Here is a 22,087-nt window from a genome sequence, read left to right as displayed (position 1 = left end):
AAGCGAAGGAAGAAAATATATTAACACTTTAAAAATAATTGTGTTGTTGTTGTTGATATTTCTGTCCACTAGTCTTTTGTATCTCTCAGACTCCATTTTAGCTCCATATCTGTCCGTACCCATCACTGTTGTCAGCTGGGGGACAGATTATTTTAATATAAGACGTGTTTTTGAAGCATCTGGGTGTATATCACTTTGAAATATGTTGCATGACACGACAAGCTGTGACGTTTATGAAGTTTACAGTAAACATTTGAAACCTCATCCTACTCTCTGGGATTTCATACCCTCCAACATTGCACAGTTGAAAATCAAGATAGGTATGACAAAGCAACATTGGAATATGCTCAAGATGACAAAGTGTAACAATGAGGAAGAACAGATAATCCAGGAGAGATTGCAGCAGTTTACCTTTGCCTGAACCTAATGGAAAGTGGAGAGATTCCACTACCTATCTAAATTACTGCATATATTCATGTATAAGTCTAGAAATTTTAGTGAAAAAATGAACACCAAAAAACTGGGTTGACTTATCCGTCGGTCAGTATAAATACTGTACCTTATTTATTTATTTATTTATTTATTTATTTTAAAAAGGATCAGTCCCCTTCTCTGAATAGAATGGAGAAAAGGTAGAGCTTAGTCCATCCTAGGACAAGCTAAAAGAAGGAACAGCTCATCTAATCTCCCTGACATGGCATTGTTTTTGGCCTTTTTGAATGCCTGGATGGGAAAATGACAGCCAGGAGTCACTGACTCCCCATGCTGGTGCTGTTCCCTCTCTGCCAGATGACCCTCAACATATCTAAGTCCATAATTTTGACCCCCCATTGGCTTATGCATGAGGTCAACATACACAAGTATCTATGGTAATTGTATTGCACATTGAACTCAATCTGTGACTGAAATATGCTGAGGACCAGGTCCATAGCCAGGATTTTGATTCGGGAGGGGGGGGGGGGCTGAGTCTGAGTGAAAGAAGGTCTACCCTAGCAAACCTTTTGTATCATTACCCCAATACCCCCACGCATATGAGATATATTGAGCATGGTGATCAGATCATGATATGAATAAACATAACAGTTTAAATAATGTACCAGCAAGGCCTTTTTGCAGACCACCATGAGAATTTCGGGGGGGGGGGAGGGCTGAAGCCCCCAACCCCCCCCCCCCCACACATGCCTGCTGAGGACAAAAGGGGAAAGTGGAAGGAGAAGAGAAACTGACAATTTAACATAACAGGTTAAAACATCTGCTATAGATGACCGGAAGGTTGGCAGTTGAAACTGCAGGCTGGAGTGAGCTCCTGCCATCAGCCCTAGGTTCTTGTTACCTAGCAGTTTGAAAACAGCAATGTAGGTAAATAAATAGGTACCGCTGTGGTGGGGAGATTAAAGGCACCCCTGAAGACATTCCGGCAATTTAATCAGGAAGGTGTCCATGGACAACAGGAACAACAGCACCACCCCATGGTTGAGTTGAGCACAGTCTCCATGTGCCAGAAATGAAAAAGAGGGAACCCTTGCCTCTGTCTATGTATTGTCTGTCTTTGTTAATTGGTTATTTGAACAGGCATTTGAATATGCAGTGCAATGAATTCAGGAAATGGAACTATGATTGACGAGTTTGAATCATGATTCTAGTTATGAGATGCCACTTGAATGTTTACTACTGTTAAATTGTTTAGTCTGCCTCTGTGTTAATTGTTTTTAAGTACCCTGTTGATGCCACATTGAATTTTTGCTTTGATTGTTTTGTCTTGTTTTTGCTTGATTGTTGTTAACCGCTATGAGTCGCCTTAGGGCTGAGAATAGCGGTATACAAATGAAGCAAATAAATAAATAAATAAATAAATAATGTTTGCTATATATGTATTCTGCAGTCTGCTCTGAGTGCAGATAGAGCAGAAAATAAAGTATATTATTATTATTATTATTATTATTAGTCCGATAACAGCATCAATTAGACCTGTCCCATTCATTTTGGTGCACTTTGAATGCTTGATGTGGAAAGATCTGCCCAAGAGGAAGTGCTACTGCTTGTCACTTAAAAGATTTAAGAAGTTTTCTTTTTCCCTTTCTTTCCGTACAAACTCTGGAGATGTGCCTTCAAGTCTAGTTAATTTCACTTCCAAAATGAGAAGGGATTTTATAGTCAGTAGGCCCCTACTCTTTGAATGAAGTTGACTAAACCAGCCTTCATAACATGTGTTCATTCATATGGATCCCCACTAAAGTGGAATATGTTGAGTGCTTATCAGCTTCTTGCTGTTTCAGGATTTTAACAAGATTTTAAAGCAATCTTGGTTTTCTATTTCTCTTCTTTCTATTTCTCTGCCAATGCTCCAAGTGGGCACTAAAACCTTGACTTTTAATATTTGTTCTGTGACATGGCTGGATTGAACAGCAGAGACTCATAAATGCAAAATGTTTATTTTATTTAGTTTTATCTCAGCATCATGCCTCAGAGTTTCTGGTCCGAAAACGTCGAGCAAATTCCTTTATGGAAGAAAGTAAGAAGGGGAATTTGGAACGGGAGTGTATTGAAGAATACTGCAATAAAGAAGAAGCCAGAGAAATCTTTGAAAATAACCCTGAGACGGTAAGAGATTTAAAGATGCTCACCAGAAACTAAAAGCTGCAGTAATCTTAATAGAGCATAGTCTGGTTCTATCCAAAGTTTCTTTGCTAGACTGCCATTGTTCTAGACCAGTGGTCCTCTAACTGAGGCCCGTGGGCCTGATATGGCCCTCCAAGGTCATAGAATCATAGAGTTGGAAGAGACCTCATGGGCCATCCAGTCCAACCCCCAGCCAAGAAGCAGGAATATTGCCTTCAAAGCACGCCTGACAGATGGCCATCCAGCCTCTGTTTAAATGCTTCCAAAGAAGGAGCCTCCACCACACTCCTGGGCAGAGAGTTCCACTGGTCAGGGTCAACTTAAGTCTGAAACGACTTGAAAGCACACAATAACAACAACAACAATCTTATCTCACCAGCCAAAAGCAGGTCCACACTTTTCATTGAAATACTAATAAGTTTATATTTGTTAAAATTGTTCTTCGTTTTAATTATTGTATTGTTTAAAGTGTTTTTGCACTGCAAATAATATATGTGTAGTGTGCATAGGAATTCATTCATGGGTCTTTTTTAAAATTATAATCTGGCCCTCCAACAGTTTGAGGGACTGTGACTTGGCCCTCTGTTTAAAACGTTTGAGGACCCCTGTTCTAGACTGTTGCTTTCTAAACCATGGCTCCCAATCCCAAGTGGGATCCCCTTAGATTAGTGTTGTGGTGGTCACAAAAAATTGACAACAGTAAACCTAGTACATGCTTTCGATATTTACACGAATATATTAGCAAAGTGCTGTTTTTACAGAAGACCCTGCAGAAAGTGCTTTAGATATAATTTGTAAAAAGGAAAACCAGCCTTGCAAATGTGGAGTTATTATCAGTAAATGTTTGGTTTTTATACCTATTTCTTATATAGCTATAGCAGGGTCATATAAACGTTTCTAGAGCAAAAGGGGGGTCACAGTGGAAAACATTTAAAAAGTCCTGTTATAGATTAATGACCACTGTGTGCACAGTATTCTGTAGTAAAAAAGTAACTTTGCCAGCAGTTTCTGTGACTCTTTGTTCAATTATTTCCAGTGTTCACGAAACAGATATTTGTTTGACAGATACTTTAATAACCCCCCACCCCCACCCCGAAAAAAAACCCAGAAACCTATGAGAAAGTTAAAATAACATGCCGGTTTCACTACCCAGTTTTTAGATAACAATAAGACATGTAGGGGACCCCAGTGGCCCAGCAGGTTATACTACTGAGCTGCTGAACTTGCTGACTGAAAGGTCGGCAGTTTGAATCCAAGGAGCGGGGTGAGCTCCTGCTGTTAGGCCCAGCATCTGCCAACCTAGCAGTTCAAAAACATGCAAAAGTGAGTAGATCAATAGGTACCACTTCTGCAGGAAGGTAACGGTTCTCCATGCAGTCATGCAGGCCACAGGACCTTGGAGGTGTCTACGGACAATGCCCGGCTCTTTGGCTTAGAAATTGAAATGAGCACCACCCCTCAGTCAGACATGACTGGACTTTATGTCAAGGGAAGCCTTTACCTTTACCTTAAGACATGTAAGTTCTCTCCCCCCCCCCCCCTCTTTTTACAACTTCATTACAATGTTCATATTTAAACCTGTACTGACTCTTATGCAGTTTGTTTAACTGAGAATCCATTTCCTCTCAGGAAATAAGTTTATCCCTTGGTGTTGTCTAGAGTCAAGCTTGCTTAGTTTTAGCCTAGTACTTTCCACTCCAGTAAGTGGTCAGTGGCATAGGCTAGTGTTAAAGAACAGAGTATGAGCTAGAAGGTCCTTACATAAAAATTTATTTTTGCTACGAACTTATTAGATTGCCTTTGGTCAAGCCTTTATCCCTTTTTAATTTACTTTCTTGTTCTCACAGTAATATAGAGATGCTTCAGAGGCTTGTTGTAAGGATGGCTGATATGATTTATGTGAAATGTATTAGATAAAATTCACTGAAAGAATTCTAAGGTGTCAATTTTAAACAAATGTACTTAGGAGTAAGTTCCATGAGCGTCAGGATGATGCTAGAAAAATATTTTGTTTTTCTGCCCTCTCCCCAGATTTAATAAAGACTTTTAGAGTTATTTTGAAACTAAACTTTAATTAAACTTTTAAGCACTATCGAACAAGCAATACAGTAAATTAGTTTTCTTTATGACCTATTAAAAGTAACATCAGAAGTAAATGTTAATAACCCTGCTAAACAATGTATATAATTAAACTGTGTCTCCTATTAGACTAACATTCTAATTAGAATTTTCTTTTTCCTTTTTAAAACACAGGATTATTTCTACCCTCTATATTTAGGTAAGTGTTGTTTTAAAAAATACCCATCACCTCCCCCCCCCCCCCAATAAAAATACATTTAGATTTTTTTCGTGTCTGGAGAACATTAGGAGAAAATTAAAAAGAAACAGAAAAATAGCACTAATAACAAGATCCTCTAATGTGGTTACATGCTTGAACTGTATGCCTGTGTAGTCAGTGCCTCCACTGCCTTCTTTGAAAGCAGAAATCATAGCACACAATTGTTCTCTGTAAAGTGATCTTTTCTGTGAAGTATCCTACTTTCAAACTGGGTTGTGAAATGCATTACTACCCTTCCATCTATCTTTTTTTTTCATTTGCAGCACTATAGACAAAGAACTAAATCTAATCTGATAGCCTCAATCTTTGTGGTTTGGAGTAAAGTCATAGATTAAATAAATCAGTACTTATTAATTCAATGGATCTATTCTAGTTGGGTCTCGTAATTGGACCACAAAACACTATGTGAAATTGTCTTTGGGGAGAAATCTGCCATTAAAAGGTGACAAGTCATGCATACATTTCTTCCCTGTCCATAATTACATGGAATGGATCTCATTCACACTATACAACTACATTCACAACTACTTGATCTGGACCCCATTCATACTATACAGTCTTAGCACTATTTCGTTTTAACTGACATGGTTCCATCCTGTGGAATCCTGGGATTTGTAGGTTGGTGAAGCGCAGGATTGCTTTGGTTGAGTACTACAAATGATCCTTCCTAAACTTCTAATCCCAGCATTCCATGGGATGGAGCCATGACAGTTAAAGTGGAATAACAACATTATATTTCTATAACACGAACAAGCTAAAGGTTAAATTATGTGAGGATTTTTGCCATCTAATTTTTGCCATCACATTCTGGACAAAGGGCCCATGAAATCTCCCCTTCTTGAAATGTGGGATCCAGTCTTCATAGTTGGGAGGAACTGAAGAACCTTTTGACCATCCAAGTGTTCTACCTTACAATTCCCATAAGCCCTTGCTGGGTCTGAATAACTTATTTCTCCAGTGGCTTACTTCCTTCTGTGCCCGTGGTCTTTTTCATCCTGCCACCACTGCTTGTAGCAATGTAGTTATGCTGGCAAAATGTACAAACTGGAGTCTAGCTAGTGTCTAATTCAGGGGTCTTCAAACTAAGGCCCGGGGGCCGGATACGGCCATCCAAGGTCATTTACTCGGCCCTTGCTCAGGGTCAACCTAAGTCTGAAATGACTTGAAAGCACACAATAGCAGCAACAACAATCCTATCTCATCAGCCAAAAGCAGACCCACACTTCCCATTGAAATACTAATAAGTTTATATTTGTTAAATTTGTTCTTCATTTTAATTATTGTATTGTTTTTAAGTGTTTTTTGCACTACAAATAAGTGTGCACAGGAATTCATTCTTTTTTTTCAAATTATAATCTGGCTCTCCCAACAGTTTGAGGGACTGTGACCTGGCCCTCTGTTTAAAAAGTTTGAAGAACCCTGGACTAATTAATCAGAAATACAATGATTACTTTCTGATTTTCTCTTGCTTTTATTTTTCATCCAGTGTGAAACACAATTTGTATTCTTGTGTTGTTTTCCTCTTTTCTGTATTTAGTTTTGGATTTCTGTGTGCTAGATGAACTCTTTGGCTCCCCATTGGTAGTTACACAATTTCCATTACATAGTCTTAACAGATATGGTTTTGTTCAGTATGGACCGCTCATGCTCCCAAAGGTGGGCTGTTTTTAATAGTGTAAATAGGCAGAAATAGATAGAAACTAAGGGTCTCATCACATTGTCAAAGTATCCCCTTCTAGAACAGAGCTGGACACATCCCATCACTTGATAGACAGCTGCTTCTGGCGGGGTTCTGTGCTGACTGCATCAGTGAACTGTTCTTGGACAGGGAACTCTGAACATGGGAGACTACCATGTTCAGATTGAAAATGCTGGGCACAGTGTGGGAGCAAGCCAGAAATGTATGTGTTCTGTCATGCAATGGGCAAGAAGTAGATGGGGGCGATGCGGGGTGCTGGGAGACAGATTTTTCCCGCTGCCTCCACAATTTGCCCCACTGCCCTGCATCAAGGGACCTCCATGACAAGAGGTCCCAATTATCAAAACAGAGTCACATGCATTTTGCACTAAACCCATGTGTCTTCAGACTCTCCAACTGATCTGCGGTCTTGTGTGAGATTATGTGAACTCTCACAAAATACAGAACTCATCACCTATTGCTATAATGCGTAAAATTTGAAGCAAATTAGTTTGCAAATCTGGATCAATTTACCTCTTCCCTCCAATTTTAACATGAAAAATGTTTTGTGCCCTGAAAACTGAACAAGGCTGATACGCACAAATAGCAAAGTTACACTGCATAGTCCTGCCTGGTTTTATAACTCCAAGATCAGTCTTCCAAGGTGAAAAATTATATTTTTCATTCTTGTCCTGCACAGGAAGAATAGCAAAGAAAGAGAGGAGGCTGCCTAAAACACTTCTTCTTTTTCTTAACATATTAATGCTTGATATTATGAAAAATGTAATTTTCTTCTTCAGTAGTCTGAATTAATACAGTGAAGGAAGGAATACTGTGTAACTTAACTGAATGTGTAGCTCAGATCTTAATTTTCTTGTAGTAACATTGTGGTTGCATTGATGACAGCATGTCCAAAAGACACTTTTTCATGCTTTCACAGACTGCCTAGCTTCATTTCGAACAGGAATGTTCAGGGTGCCATCACCGTCTTCAGACTCTCCAACTGATCTGCGGTCTTGTGTGAGAGGTAAGACTTTGCAAAAAAAAAATGTTTTTCCTAAGCCAATATAAAAATAGAGCTGGTCTGTATACTAGTTTTTGTTTTTTATTCATGCCAGAGCTTCCTGTCAGCTGTGACCACACCCAGCTCCTTCAAAGTCAACCAGTCATTTCAAGGATACCATCCATCCATCTTCTCTTTGGTCAGCCCCTCTTCCTTTTTCCTTCCATTTTTCCCAGCATCATTATCTTCTCCAAGCTTTCCTGTCTTCTCATTATGTGGCCAAAGTACTTCATCTTTGCTTCTAATATCCTTCCCTCCAGTGAGCAGTCAGGCATTATTTCCTGGAGTATGGACTGGTTTGATTTTCCTGCAGTCCAAGGCACTCTCTGAATTTTCCTCAGCACCACAGTTCAAAAGCTTCTATCTTCCTTCGCTCAGCCTTCCTTATGGTCCAGCTCTCACATCCATAGGTTACTATGGGAAATACCATTGCTTGAATATACTAGCACTAGTTACAAATATTACATTTATTTGTTTTCTGTAATCAACCTGCCCAATCCAAAAAATCACGACTGGATTTTTGGTGAGATAATATCATTGTTCAAAAAGTTGTATTTGGATTTATATGTGCACTGAAAGGCAGAATGTAGGCTAACAGAATTTCTCATCTTGAATAAAATTGTGAGATTGGAATCAAATCCTCAAGACCTAATTCCATCTGTTTGATCAGAAACAAAGCATCCCAGAGAACATAAAAGCAATATTTGCTGCCCTGAGTTGCCTTCGGGCTGATATGGGCAGGGTAGAAATAGAGTAAATAAACAAATAGCAAATAACACATACAAATTATATGCAAAAAATAGCAGGAACTATGGAATGTTTCCTTTCCTTTCCTGGAGCTGCTGCTTCTTGTTGCTTTTATGACAAAAATGCATAGGTGGAATCCTGAAGAGTGGAGGCATTTATTATTACCTTGAAGTATTCGTCTTCCTTTTTTGTCCTTGGGATCAGATGAGGACAAAAAAGGAATCCTTGATAATTATGCTATATGCCACTGGAAATAAAAAAACAACACTTGCATTGCAGTGCTAATATGCCTGCAGTCATAAATTAAAGTGTACTCTACTTTTTTTTGGTACCCTCATGATATGTTCTTGGGAGTGATAGAGATGTATGAGCATATTTTGTTGGGTAGTTTTTAGTGAAGAATGTTGATGTACCTTCTGTTAATTTTACTCCTCATCTGCACTGGTGCCAGAAAATAGTTGTCACAGATTAAACACAAAAGTACATTGACAATATCACACACACTAATTAAGTATACTTGTGACTCTTTACCCCAGTATTCCAGCTCTTAGAATGCTACTATGCTGCCTCATGGCACTCTGAGATGTATTGGAATTGCAGCTACAGCAAAATGCTTAGAATTCTCTTGGCCTGCAGCAAGCACTGTTATGCTTTGGCGTTGCTGCAGGTCGTATTAACTCACAACATCTCAATTTCTTCAGCTGGATTCTCTCATTTTGTGGATCAACAGATCTTGACACAAATAACCCCCATGTTTTATCAGCTGTGAATGTTGTGGTTCCTCATTCACAACCAACAAGTTCCAGTGAAACATTGTTTTGTGAATCATTCCTTGAATTGTATGTGTGAGTAGAAGACCTTTAGTTTGAAGACCAGTGTGACTGTATGCAATCATTTGCCTGCTCTATAAATACAGGTACAGAAGGGATCGCATGCAGATGAACACATAAGCTCTACCTTCTAAGTCCTCCCTCACTTCAATGTCATAGAGCTTTGTACATACATCTGTCCCCTTACATGAAGAATGAGCAGTTTGCAGATTAACAGGAATGATTAGACTGCAATTCTCATCAGTTCCAGCCAGAGCTATTAAAAATGAGAGATGATGGGAATAATAGTCCAACAATATCTGAAAGTTAACGAATTGCCCACCTAGACCTATTTCTATATCTTCCAAATTGAACCAATTTCTTTCCTTTTATGATCTCCCTTCTTAATTTCCTAGATGTGATTCACCCAGTTTTTTGGATATTATATTGGGTGGTATCTTCTGTATTACAAGTGAACTTATCAACATGCATCTTTTGACACTTATGTGCCAAACATGACCACATAAATCAGGACACTGGCAATAAAATATGTACATTGTTGTATGCATACAGTAAAATTAAATGTAGTTGTCATATGTATTGCTCTATAGATCTGTGTCTTGTTTTTCTGTTCTTCCTACTACTTACAAAGGAAGTATAATTCACTAGTCATTATTTATCAGAATAGTGTAAGTGATTTTTGATTTTTTTTTTGTTGTGTCAGGAGTGACTTGAGAAACTGCAAGTCGCTTCTGGTGTGAGAGAATTGGCCGTTTGCAAGGACGTTGCCCAGGGGACGCCCGGATGATTTGATGTTTTTATCATCCTTGTGGGAGGCCTCTCTCATGTCCCCGCGTGAGGAGCTGGAGTTGATAGACGGAGCTCATCCACTTCTCCCCGGATTCGAACCTGTGACCTGTCCTGCCGGCACAGGGCTTTAACCCACTGCACCACCGGGGACTCCAGTGATTTTTGATAAACTATGGAATGAACTGGAAACAAAGCACATTAAATCACCATCCAATAGCCTCACCAAAAGACTGTGCATATTGAAAAATAACTGGGTGCAGGTACATTATCTATGTCAGATTGTGTTCTTATAGAGCATGTGACTCCTGTCTTAACAATCAAATGACCAAGAAATATCAGAAAGCTGATCATAACACTGATATTCTTTTCCCTCAAAAATCTTTCTTTTTCATTTTTTTTCTTTAGTAATATCGGACCAGTGTATTCCTCTGCCATGCAATGAAGATGGTTATAAAGAATGTAGAGATGGACAAGCCCAGTTCACATGTATCTGTAAACCTGGATGGCAAGGTGTAAAATGTGAAGAAGGTATCGTTCGTTTATTTATTTATTGGTATTATGGAGGGCAGAGATGACATGCTAATAGTCAACATGGGTTTATGAAAAACAAGCCATGCCAGACTAATCTGATCTCTGGGTAGATGCAGGGAAAGCTGTGGCTTTCTGGATTTCAGCAAGGCCTTCATGACCTTCTGGCAAACAAACCAGTGAAATGTGAGCTAGGCAAAACTGCGGTTAGGTAGATCTGTAATTAGCTAAGTGAAAGAACTTAAAAGGGTGCTCACCAATGCTTCCTCCACATCCTGGAAAGAAGTGACAAGCAGAGTGCAGGGTTCTGTCCTGAGCCCGGTCCTGTTCAACATCTTTATTAATGTTTTAGATGGTTAGAAGGCATGATCATCAAGTTTGCAGATGACACCAAATTGGGAGGGATAGCCAATGCTCCATAAGACAAGAGCAGAATTCAAAATGCTCTTAACAGATTAGAGAGATTATTGGCCAAAACTAACAAAATGAAGTTCAACAGAGACAAATGCAAGATACTCCATTTAAGCAGAAAAAATGAAATTCAAAGATATAGAATGGGGGATGCCTGGCTCGATAGCATTACATGTGAAAAAGATCTTGGAGTCCTCATGGACAACAAGTTAAACCTGAGCCAGCAATGTCATGCGACAGCATAAAAAGCCAATGGGATTTTGGCCTGCATCAATAGGAGTATAGTGTCTAGATCTAGGGAAGTCATGCTACCCCTCTATTCTGCCTTGGTCAGACCACACCTGGAACACTGTGTCCAGGTGTGGTCTGGGCACCACAGTTAAAGGGAGATGTTGACAAGCTGAAATGAGTTCATAGGAAGGCGACTAAATGATCAAGGGTCTGGAGAACAAGCCCTATGAGGACCAGCTTAAAGAGCTGGGCATGTTTAGCCTTCATAAGAGAAGGCTGAGAGGAGACATGATGGCCATGTATAAATATTAGGGCTGGGCGGTTTCGTTTCGTTAATTCGTAATTCGTTAATAATTCGTTAATTTTTTCAATTACAAAACGATAACAAACCATTCTGGAGCAATTATTAAAAAAAAACGAATTTTCAAAAACGTTTTGTAAATGCTTCGTATTTCGATATTGTATTCGTTTCGTTATTGTTTTGAGGTCGTTTCGTTATTATTTCCGCACGTCTGGGCCAGTTTTATGGTTTAATTAGTGAAAAAAATTATAATATCACACCAACAGTCAACAACAGAGGGAGAGGGAAGCTTCAGAAAGTTTTGGAGGTTTTTTAGCGTATTTCGCGGTCGCGTCCGCCATTAACGAATCGATTCGTTATTGTTTCGGAAATCGATTCGTTAATTTTTTACCATTTATGAAATTTCGTAAATATCGAACTTTTTAAAAGGAAAATTTTGTAATTATTTTAAATATCGAAACAAAAAAACCCCCCAAATACAAATTGATTTTAGAAACAAATTTTTCCGTTGTTACCCAGGCCTAATAAATATGTATTTATTTATCGTGTCATCCGCAACCAGAACAAAACAGACAAACAGATTAAAAAAAGAAAACACAAATTTTGCAAACTTGGTAGCTGATTAAATGTCCTTTGACCAGTATCTGGCCACTTGGAGTGCCTCTAGTGTTGCCGCAAGAAGGCCCTCCATCGTGTATGTGGCAGGGCTCAGGTTGCATTGCAGCAGGTGGTCAGTGGTTTGCTCTTTTCCACACTCGCATGTCGTGGATTCAACTTTGTAACCCCATTTCTTAAGATTGGCTCTGCATCTCGTGGTGCCAGAGCGCAGTCTGTTCAGCGCCTTCCAAGTCGCCCAGTCTTCTGTGTGCGCAGGAGGGAGTCTCTCATCTAGTATCACCCACAGATTGAGGTGCTGGGTTTGAGCCTGCCACTTTTGAACTCTCGCTTGTTGAGCGAGTGTCTCTGTAGATCTAAGAAAACTATTTCTTGATTTAAGTCACTGACGTGCTTGCTGATACCCAAACAAGGGTAAATATGTGAGGAGACTTCATAGGGAGAAAGGAGGAAGTTTGTTTTCTTCTGCCCTGGAGACTAGGATGCAGAACAATGGCTTCAGACTACAGGAAAGGCGATTTCACCTGAACATCAGGAAGAACTTTCTAAATGAGAGCTGTTCAGCAGTTGAACTCTCTGCCCTAGAGTGGTGGAGGCTCCTTCTTTGGAGGCTTTTAAACAGAGGACGGGTGGCCATCTTGCTTTTTGGCAGGGGGTTGGACTGGATGGCTCACAAGGTCTCTCCCAACTCTATGATTCTACTTGCTTTGGAATACACATTTCTTCATAAGCACTGTGAGAGTTCAAGGAAGAACCAGTCCATGGTTAAGCTTTTGTTTTCACATGGTTTTCTTTCTTAGATATAAATGAATGTGAAGACCCCAAAAATAGAAACGGAGGGTGTAGTCAAATTTGTCTTAATTATCCTGGAAGTTTCCACTGTCATTGTGAAGATGGTTATTATATACAACCAAATAGACTGGACTGTAAAGGTAAGAGGAAAAGGTGAAAAATAAACGTTCCAGAACCACATACTCAAAGAAAAACGAAGACATTGCACTAAGATGAAATAGTTGCTCTTGATTCCACTGCCAAAGTCCCTCCTGGCAATTTCAAAAAGGCCTGTTGTAGTCTGGATCTACAATGCCATGTAATGTGCTTTGAATTGCATCATATGGACTCAAACTGCACAATGTGGCAGTGTAGATCTAGCCTCAGTTAATATTAATGATCCAATTGAAACAAGCTGCTATTGTGATGGAAAAGGGAGTGTTTTGGCATAGGTGCACCCTCTCAAACCATTTGCCCTCCTAACAAATTTGGTATATATTTTAGCCAAATGGAATCAATTCAAAAATCAAGGTCAAGATACCTGCTGGGACCCATGTGTTTGCAAAGCACCATCTGCCTAACTTAGTACTGAACCACTCAGCCCATGCAGACCTCAAGATGGTGACAATAGTGCTAATTAAAAGAAAATGGGGAATAGGTATCTCCAGTATGAAAAAAAAAATAATAAATAGAATAACTGCAGAGATGGATCACATGAAAGGAACTGCTCCAGCTGGTTAACCAAATGGAACATATAAAGATGCAATGAAAACATGCAAAGTGACATGATTATTCCTTAAAACTATATGTTTCCACTTCAAAAATACAAAATAATCTATATCCTTTTTTACTTTCCTGTGGCTGCATGATGTATCTTTCATATAATGCCATTTTGCACACAATATTTTTAGTGTGCATTTGGAGGCGGGCGGGGGGGGGGGGATATGCAGTTGGTAAACAGATAATGTTCAAATGGAAAAATGGGAGGGAAACTGGAAATATTAGGTTTATAAGGTATTCATTGAACCTTTAAATGATAAGGACAGTATACAAGCTAATTAACATACAGTTTCATAACAAATGTCTAAAGTATATTAAAATATCTTCATATTTTTTGACCAGAACCACTCCTTTTCTCTACTGACTATAATATTGACTCTATCTTCAAATTACTTCTTTAAAGTGGTTTGCTTATTAGGCAGTCTTTTTGAAAACAGGAGAAGTACAGCTTTTGAAAAATACTAGTTTTGTGGAATGGATGGGGTATGAGGTGAATTGGGGTATGAGGTATAAAGCATGATCCTTTTACTGGTATTCAATGTCTTACTGGTTTGGGATTAACATGAGTTCATTAGCCATTGTATTGTCCTGTTAGTTAATGGATTACAGCAGGTTCATAAATGAATCATTGCTGCATCGTAGATAAGAACTACTGATCACTTTGTTGTAACTTCCACTGATAAAGTTGAAAGCAAGGAGCAAATGAATGCTTCCCGTTTATTTTTCTTCCCCTCTCCCTTTTAGTATGTGGTGTCTGGTAGATAATTTGTTTGATTGGAATAGCCAGTTAAAAAAAGAAACGAAAAAACGGTTGGCTTATTTCACTGAGGACTAGGTAATATTTCCAAAACATTCCTATTGTCCCCAGATTTCCCAGGACATACTAACAGGAGATGACTGCAGCAAGAATGAAAAGTATTCCGTTCTTTTTTTGTGGAAGATTAATAATACACATTCTTTATGTGCAGACATGAATGAATGCTTGTTACACCAGAACATTTGTGGCACAGCACAATGCAAGAATACCCCTGGAAAGTATGAGTGTGAATGTCCACCAGGCTATGCCTACAACACAACTGCAAAGAAATGTGAAGGTAGATTTTGCATTGATCCAATTAAACATTTATATGTAGTTTGGATTATTTGTCCATCAGAATAGAAATATAATGATATTGTGTTTGTGCCATCTAAACTTCTCATCATTTGTTTCTACCAACTTTTAGTATGGAGATGTTGTGCCTTACTGATTCCATCATGAATCCAAACCTTAAAGGAATCTGAAAGGGAAAAGGATATTATTAAAAAGTCAATGAGTTTAGTCAATGGATATATAGAAAATAATATCCAAGATCTAAGTAAGCCCATTGTTACTTGCCTTCCAATACTGCTGACCACATCTCCATTCATTTAAAAAATATCTTTTTTACGTGACAAGTAACATGTACTGAAATACCCCTTTCAATACAATAAATAGCAATACAGAAGCCCTGCTTTGTATTTCACCTAGTACCTCTATGTCCACCAAGTCATCTGATTTAACATTTTAATTTATTTCTTATTTAATATGTAATTTTCAGGGAAGAGGAAACAATGCAAGGTGATTTGCCTTTGGTGTCAAAATACCTTGTATGGCTATGAGTGCTGCCTTCTTATAGCAAAATGTCTTGATTTCCAATTATGCAGTTATTCATTCTAGCCATCCTTCTCTCATGAGGCTCCATTTGTATTTGGGCTTCACAAGAACTCTTTGAGGTAATTCATCTGGTAATCAGGGAAGACTACTTGAAATTGTTCTAGAATGGTTAGTCAAACTTACGCACATCCCATTGATTAATGTGGGTTTATTCTGGTTTGGAGTATAAATAGGTTTTATATTTATATTTTGAACATTCTATAAATAACTTAAGAAACAGTGTGACTCCTCTAAAATTATATGAACTATAGCCAATCAGGAACTGGACCTAGCTGTTCTATATGCAGAGCCAAGACAAAGTCACCATTCCACACTGGTTGAAATACAAGCACTCTTCCAAACTGACTTGATTTTGTTAGAGATCTGTACTTGTTGCAGATAGATTTCTAAGGATCAAATGTTACAGTAGGAATATATATATATATCTCCCAAAATTTTGAGATGACATCTCACTCCAAAAACTTTTACAGAGAACTTTTACACATCTTTGTTCACACTATGGGTCTCCCTATATAATAAAAACATAGTGGCTGACTGATGCACTACATCTTTAAATATACAGACCAGTCAAGATGCCCCAGTAAGTATTCTCAACATTTGGTATGTAATCCATGTGTCATTTTTCCATTGTCAGAAGCTTAGTATAAAATTGATTTAGCTTTTACTATGTAGAACCATCCTTAAATAAACCCATTCATTAACTAGTTAGCCCCCCATTTATTTTCTTTAATGTTATATATATTTCCATTATGCTTTTTAAAGATGGTTTTTTATTCATTGAGCGCATTCTCCCATCATATTGTCCACATCCCACCCCCCACCTCCTTTAGTGTCAAGGTGTCATTTAATTCTTAAAAGGCTATTTAATTCTTTCAGTTTAGACTTTCTGCCCTGTAGTGTGGTGGAGACTCCTTCTTTGGAAGCTTTTAAATAGAGGCTGGATGGACATCTGTCAGGGGTGATTTGAATGCAATATTCCTGCTTCTTGGCAGGGGGTTGGACTGGATGGCCCATGTGGTCTCTTCCAACTCTTTGATTCTATGATTCATCAAAAATGTGCATTTTCTGAGACCGGCAACAATCACAAAGGTCTAAAGTGTTATAAAAACCAAGCTATACAATTTTAAAGTCTTATATTTCAATGCATAGAAAGTTTCCATTTTTCAAGTCTGTTATTTTAGGAGTAGGCTTTGTGACATTTTCCAAGGCCGTGTTCATCCCAGTAGGATCTTCTCAGTCAGTTAGTATCTGTTTACTCACAGAGAAGGGAAGTTACTAATGCTGTCTTTCACACAGCCTTACACTCTTAAATTATTTATTGTGCTTAGCCAACAAAGGAGAGAACGCAGCCAGCTTCACTGTCAGGACAAAAATGTATTTTGCCCTGGTCAGACTACATTTTGTTTCTGAATGATTGCTTCCCAAACCCCCTGGGCTTCAGAGTTTGGCACACACACACACATTCCGCCTCCCATAGTATTGAACTGATTTTTGCTATATAAAGACAGAGTAAATGTATGAAGTTCATAGAGTTTGAGCATAAAATAAAAGATACCATAGGATACTGTCTTACATTTTTTTTAAAGAACAATCCTTCAGATTGATTAATAGCAAATCCAGCAGCTATGTATGTTCTTTTACCATAGGGTCTCATTGTTCTTGTTGATAGGCAGATACTGAAGAATTTGGATAAATGTATTTTCTGCCTCACCAGCATTTTTGGCCTATCCCTCCATACAAAAAGTAATTGGAGAGATAGGTGGTCTATAAATAAAGTTTTATTTATTTTTATTTCCAAGCTTGTTTTGATTGGTCACAGGCTTTTAATTCAGCAGCAAAGAAATTCATGCACGCATGAACAATCAGGAAGATGTCATATTTACGTCTTCACTATATGTCTGTTGTACTCTTCCAACATGGCACATTCATGCCACTAACTCCAATTGGTTCCTCAGAGTTCAGCCGTGTGACAAACAATTACAAAGGTAGATCTTTATTTTTCCATTTCTTTGCAGATGTGGATGAATGTGCTGAAAACATTTGTTCTCAGATGTGTGTTAATTCCCCGGGAAGCTATACCTGCTATTGTGATGGGAAAAAAGGCTACAAACTGTCCAGAGACATGCGAACTTGTGAGGTAAAGTATTGCAGTTATTCCTGGGAGTTTTTGTTGTTGTCGTTATTGTTGTTAGAAAACGTAAGATAGTAATATACCTCACAAACTTAGTAATTAATATTCACGATCACAAGGTGAGAAACAACCAGTTCTGTGCCACCAGCCAGACACACAGGGTCTGGCAGAAGAAGAAAAATGCAGGTTTAGACCATTCTGCACTGTCTGCTTAATCCAGGCCACTCCGGAGCATTATGCTATACACTGAGCCTGAAATGACCATGATGTCAGCCACACACACCAAAGTGAATCTCACATGAAACTGCACAAATGTCCAGCTCGTCTGAGACCACATTATTAATCGCATTGAATAGTGCAGAGAAAATACGATGACGCACTATCCATGTGGGCAATGGATTAGGCCAAATGGAACCACCAGGACTGTGGCACAGCTGGCTAGGAGTAGGCTGCATTAAGATCACTACTGACCGAAAAGTCATGAGTTTGAAGCTAGCCCGAGTTGGAGTGAGCTTCCGGCCAATTTGTGTCGCTTGTTGTCGACCTTTGCAGCCCAAAGACAGTTGCATCTGTCAAGTAGGAAAATTAGGTACCACTTATGTGGGGAGGCTAATTTAACTCATTTACGAGGCCATAAAAAATCTCCAGCAAGCATGTGAGGAATGAGGAAGTACTTCATCAGTGTCGCAGATGGACAGTGAAATGACAGCTCCCCTGTTGGCCAGAAAAAGTTGGAATGTTAAATAGTTTCTGACTGTCTGTCTGTATGTGTTGTGTGTCTATGGCAGTGAATGTTTGCCTGTATATGTAAATTGTAATCCGCCTGAGTCCCCTGCGGTGTGAGAAGGGTGGAATATAAATACTGTAAATAAATAAATGAATAAATAAATAAATATCCACACAACTGAAAACCCAAGGATAACCCAGAGTTTCCTGAAAACTCCAAAGTATTCCCCTACTTTGCTTACTCCAGAATGAGGAAAGGTTAAGGTCTTAAAGGTCCAGATTCTTACAAGGAGTTGTTGAGTATCATGTACGCTGGCTTTGGGCAAGTTTTGGGCAAGTTTTACTTCTGTGGATACCTTTGGATATAACTAAAGGATTGTGATTCCTGTCATTGCTCTGCTCCTTCAAGCAATGAAAAGTAAAGAAAACAATACACCACAAAATGGGGAGACAAACAGAGACTTAACTGCAGATTAACCGAGCTCTAAGGAGACACAGGAAAAGACAGCACATGACAAGGCCAACAAACAGGAAAGGAAATGAATGCATGCTATATCTACACTCAGAATGACAATTGAAATGATTGTGATTAAAGTTGCCTACTCTAGCATACCTTTTTCTTGGTAACAAAATGTCCTGTTCAGATTTAGTTTTAAATGTCAAGATCTGGGTCATTATGATCATAATTGAATCTAAAGTAAGTGGTAACAAAATACCAGTGAGCCCTCTTCAGATCAGGAGCATGATGTGGGGGGAGAGGATAAATGAGAGATTGATTTCCAGTGTATTTGCGGACACAGGGTTATGATCTGGATCAGGCCCACCAGAAAATAAGAAACAAAAGCCCGGATTTGGTTCTCCTTGTCTGCAGTTTTCTTTGTACAAATGAATCCCACATTTAAAAGTGTCTAAATGTGAAAAAGCTTGCAGTGGTGGATCATCTCCATGAGATTGCATCAGAGCACCCTATTTTACAGCTAATGGAGAAATGTGCAAGAATTCTTTACTTGTGCAAGTATTCTTTACTTACTCACTGTGAAATGTATATTTTTACCGTTTAAAATTAAAACATCTTACTTCCTTAGAATAAGAAGTCAATCTCATCATGTTACACCCACATGCCCTCTTTAGTTGTGATAGAATCTTTTGAACAAAAATATTTGAGATTGTCAATGGATAGTCCTCCAGGTGTTGTGGCGGTGTACATGGCTCTGACTTCTGGTTTTCCATATCTGATTTAAAGCAGAGAAATGGGCTTTGCATTCCATGTAGCTTTGATTGCAGAAGGTATTTGGAAGTTTCCTGTCTCAGTGTTTTCCTCTTTGATCATTTCTTTCACTTGAACTTTCACTTCACTCCATACCTCCCACTTTAAGAGGAGTAGGAATCATGTGACCCTACAGATACAATTGTAGCAGATCTAGTCAGCATAATCACAGAGAGGGACTGCTGGGAGTTGCAGTCAAAGAACATCTAGAGTGGTGGTTCCCATCCTGTGGTCCGTGAACGACCAGTAGTTTCCAAGAACTAAAATATGGTCTGTGGCCTCACCGTTACCACACCATTGCAATGAGAGTAACTGGTCTTATGATACCCTCTTATAGTGCCGAGGCAATGGGGATGTCCGGGAAGAGAGGCTGACTACCTACGAAAGGCCCGATAACAAGCCTCCTGACTGCTACTTCTCCTCCTCCTCCCTCCCCCTGAGCGGAGCCGTTGCATGTGGCACTTGGAAGCAGGGCCTCCTTGTTGTCATTGTTTTTAGGCCTGTTCCTGGGGTTACTTGGGGAGCTGAGTCAAAAAATTGCATTGGAATGACCACATCAGCTCTAGATGGTTTTCTGTGGATGAGCAGATGGCAGCTACTGGATGGCATATGCTCTGTATCAGAAACTAGAGCTGATGTGGTCTATCCAATGCAATTTTCTGAGTCAGCACTCAAAAATAACCAAACCGAATCTAAAGTTGACCAAAAACTGATTTGTAACTCTTTTGGTACTAATGTTGGATAGTGGTCCCTGGTCAAAGTGGTCCCTGGTCAAAAAAGATAGGGAACCACTGATCTAGAGGGACTCATGCTTCCTATACCTACTTTCAGTCTGTGTTAAAATGCCTTGTTTATACTTCAAAAATCGGCAGATCATTTTTGACTGGAGATAACAGTGACAAAACAAATAATTGTGCATCTTACCAGCATCAAATGTCTTGCAGACCATTGTCTGATTTTAGCTATTCTCTACAGTTTTTTTTCTCTCTGAATGATTGTTGTTTTTGTTGTCTTGTCACTTATTTTGTATATATAGCCTTATTTCTTTATTTTAACATGAGGGTTTGTAGTTTCAATAAAATAATAATAAGTGTCGAATTGTCTTGGCACAAGGTAAGAATTTCTAGGAAGTATATTAAGTGGTCAAAGCATTTAACACTTCTGTCTGGAGAAACCATAAGTGTTCTTCAGATTCCAATGAAAACATTTCTCTGTGAATGACTTCCTTTATAGTCCTTTGGCAAGGCTTGGCATGTTGAAGCGTATTCAGACAGCCCCTGCTTAAAACAGGCTTTGACACACTTCAGTGTAATGGGGCTTAAATAGTTCACAGATCAAAGGTTGCCATTGTGCTTAAATATACTTAGAAAACCTGGTGAAAGGTAGTTAATATACTTAGAAAACCTGGTGAAAGGAAGTATAATTCCATTCTGTGGAGATAATGGAAGCCAAACACGGGCAATTTATCCTCCCAAGTAAATATTGCTCTAGAAGATTTCAGCTTTTTAGGGGTTTAATAATATACAAAATAAACAAAAGTTTCAACTGGAACATGGAATCTAGTTCCTAATCTAATCTATGGGAATTTCATTGCCAGAAATATCATTGTTTCATTATGACCAACGGCATCACTTACATTAGATATTTGCTTTACTCTGAGGCTATCTTTTTTGATACAGTGGCGTTAGTATTGCCATATCTATGAAAATAATTAGCTACATCAAACTGTATCATAACAAGGCACAGACTATGGTCAAAATGCAGAACCAGTCCTAATTTGGGTAGAATAAGATGGTGGTCTTATTAAAATACACATAAAAATGAACAAAGCAAGTAAATATCTATTAACCCTTATATGGGCTTCATCAAAAGGAGTATAGTGTGTAGATCGAAGGAAGTCATGGTGCCTTTGTATTCTGCTTTGGTTAGATGTTACATGGAATACTTCATTTGATTCTGGGCACCGCAGTTCAAAATAGATATTGATAAGCTGGAAGGTGTCCAGAGAAGGGCATCTAAAGTGACCATGCTCTATGAGGAGTGTCTTAATGGACTGGGGATGTTTAGCCTTCAGAAGAGAAGGTTGAGAGGAGATACGATAGCCATGTGTAAATATGTGAAAAGGTGTAATAAGGAAGAGGGAGCAGGATTGTTTTCTGCTGTCCTTGACACTAGGACTTGGAGCAATGGGTTCAAATTCCAGGAAAAGAGATTCCACTTGAACAATAGGAAGAACTTCCTGACTGTACGAGTTGTTCAACAGTGGAACTCTCTGCCTCAAAGTGTGGTGGAAGCGCCTTCATTGAAAACTTTTAAACAGACTTGATTGCCATCTGACAGGAATATTTTGATTGTGCTTTTCCTGCATGGCATGATGGGAGTGGGTTGGACTGGATGGCCAACGTGGTCTCTTCCAACTCTGTTATTCTATGATTCTATGATATGTTCACAGCGTGCATAATCTACAAAACCAGTAATTTTTCAGGAACACATTGTTTGTCTACCATTTATCATTAGTTACATGCCCATTTCTGCTAATTTAATACTCCATCAGGCATGTAGCCGGGGG

At 38.8% G+C, this 22,087-nt stretch overlaps 1 protein-coding gene across 1 annotated transcript in view; it reads left to right on the top strand.

Moving 5' to 3' along the window:
* Nucleotides 1-22,087, top strand: part of PROS1 (protein S) — a 45,355-nt gene that overhangs the window by 6,910 nt on the left and 16,358 nt on the right. Inside the window, 7 exon segments of the mRNA XM_060770621.2 lie at nucleotides 2,444-2,601; nucleotides 4,873-4,897; nucleotides 7,576-7,662; nucleotides 10,470-10,592; nucleotides 12,951-13,082; nucleotides 14,670-14,795; nucleotides 17,410-17,531. Of these exon segments, the coding sequence (XP_060626604.2) occupies nucleotides 2,444-2,601; nucleotides 4,873-4,897; nucleotides 7,576-7,662; nucleotides 10,470-10,592; nucleotides 12,951-13,082; nucleotides 14,670-14,795; nucleotides 17,410-17,531 (773 nt within the window).

The sequence above is a fragment of the Anolis sagrei genome, chromosome 3 (assembly GCF_037176765.1).
Source record: "Anolis sagrei isolate rAnoSag1 chromosome 3, rAnoSag1.mat, whole genome shotgun sequence".
NCBI classification, from domain to species: domain Eukaryota; kingdom Metazoa; phylum Chordata; class Lepidosauria; order Squamata; family Dactyloidae; genus Anolis; species Anolis sagrei.
The sequence above is the reverse complement of the archived record's forward strand: the minus strand, read 5'-3'. Positions and strand labels throughout refer to the sequence as shown.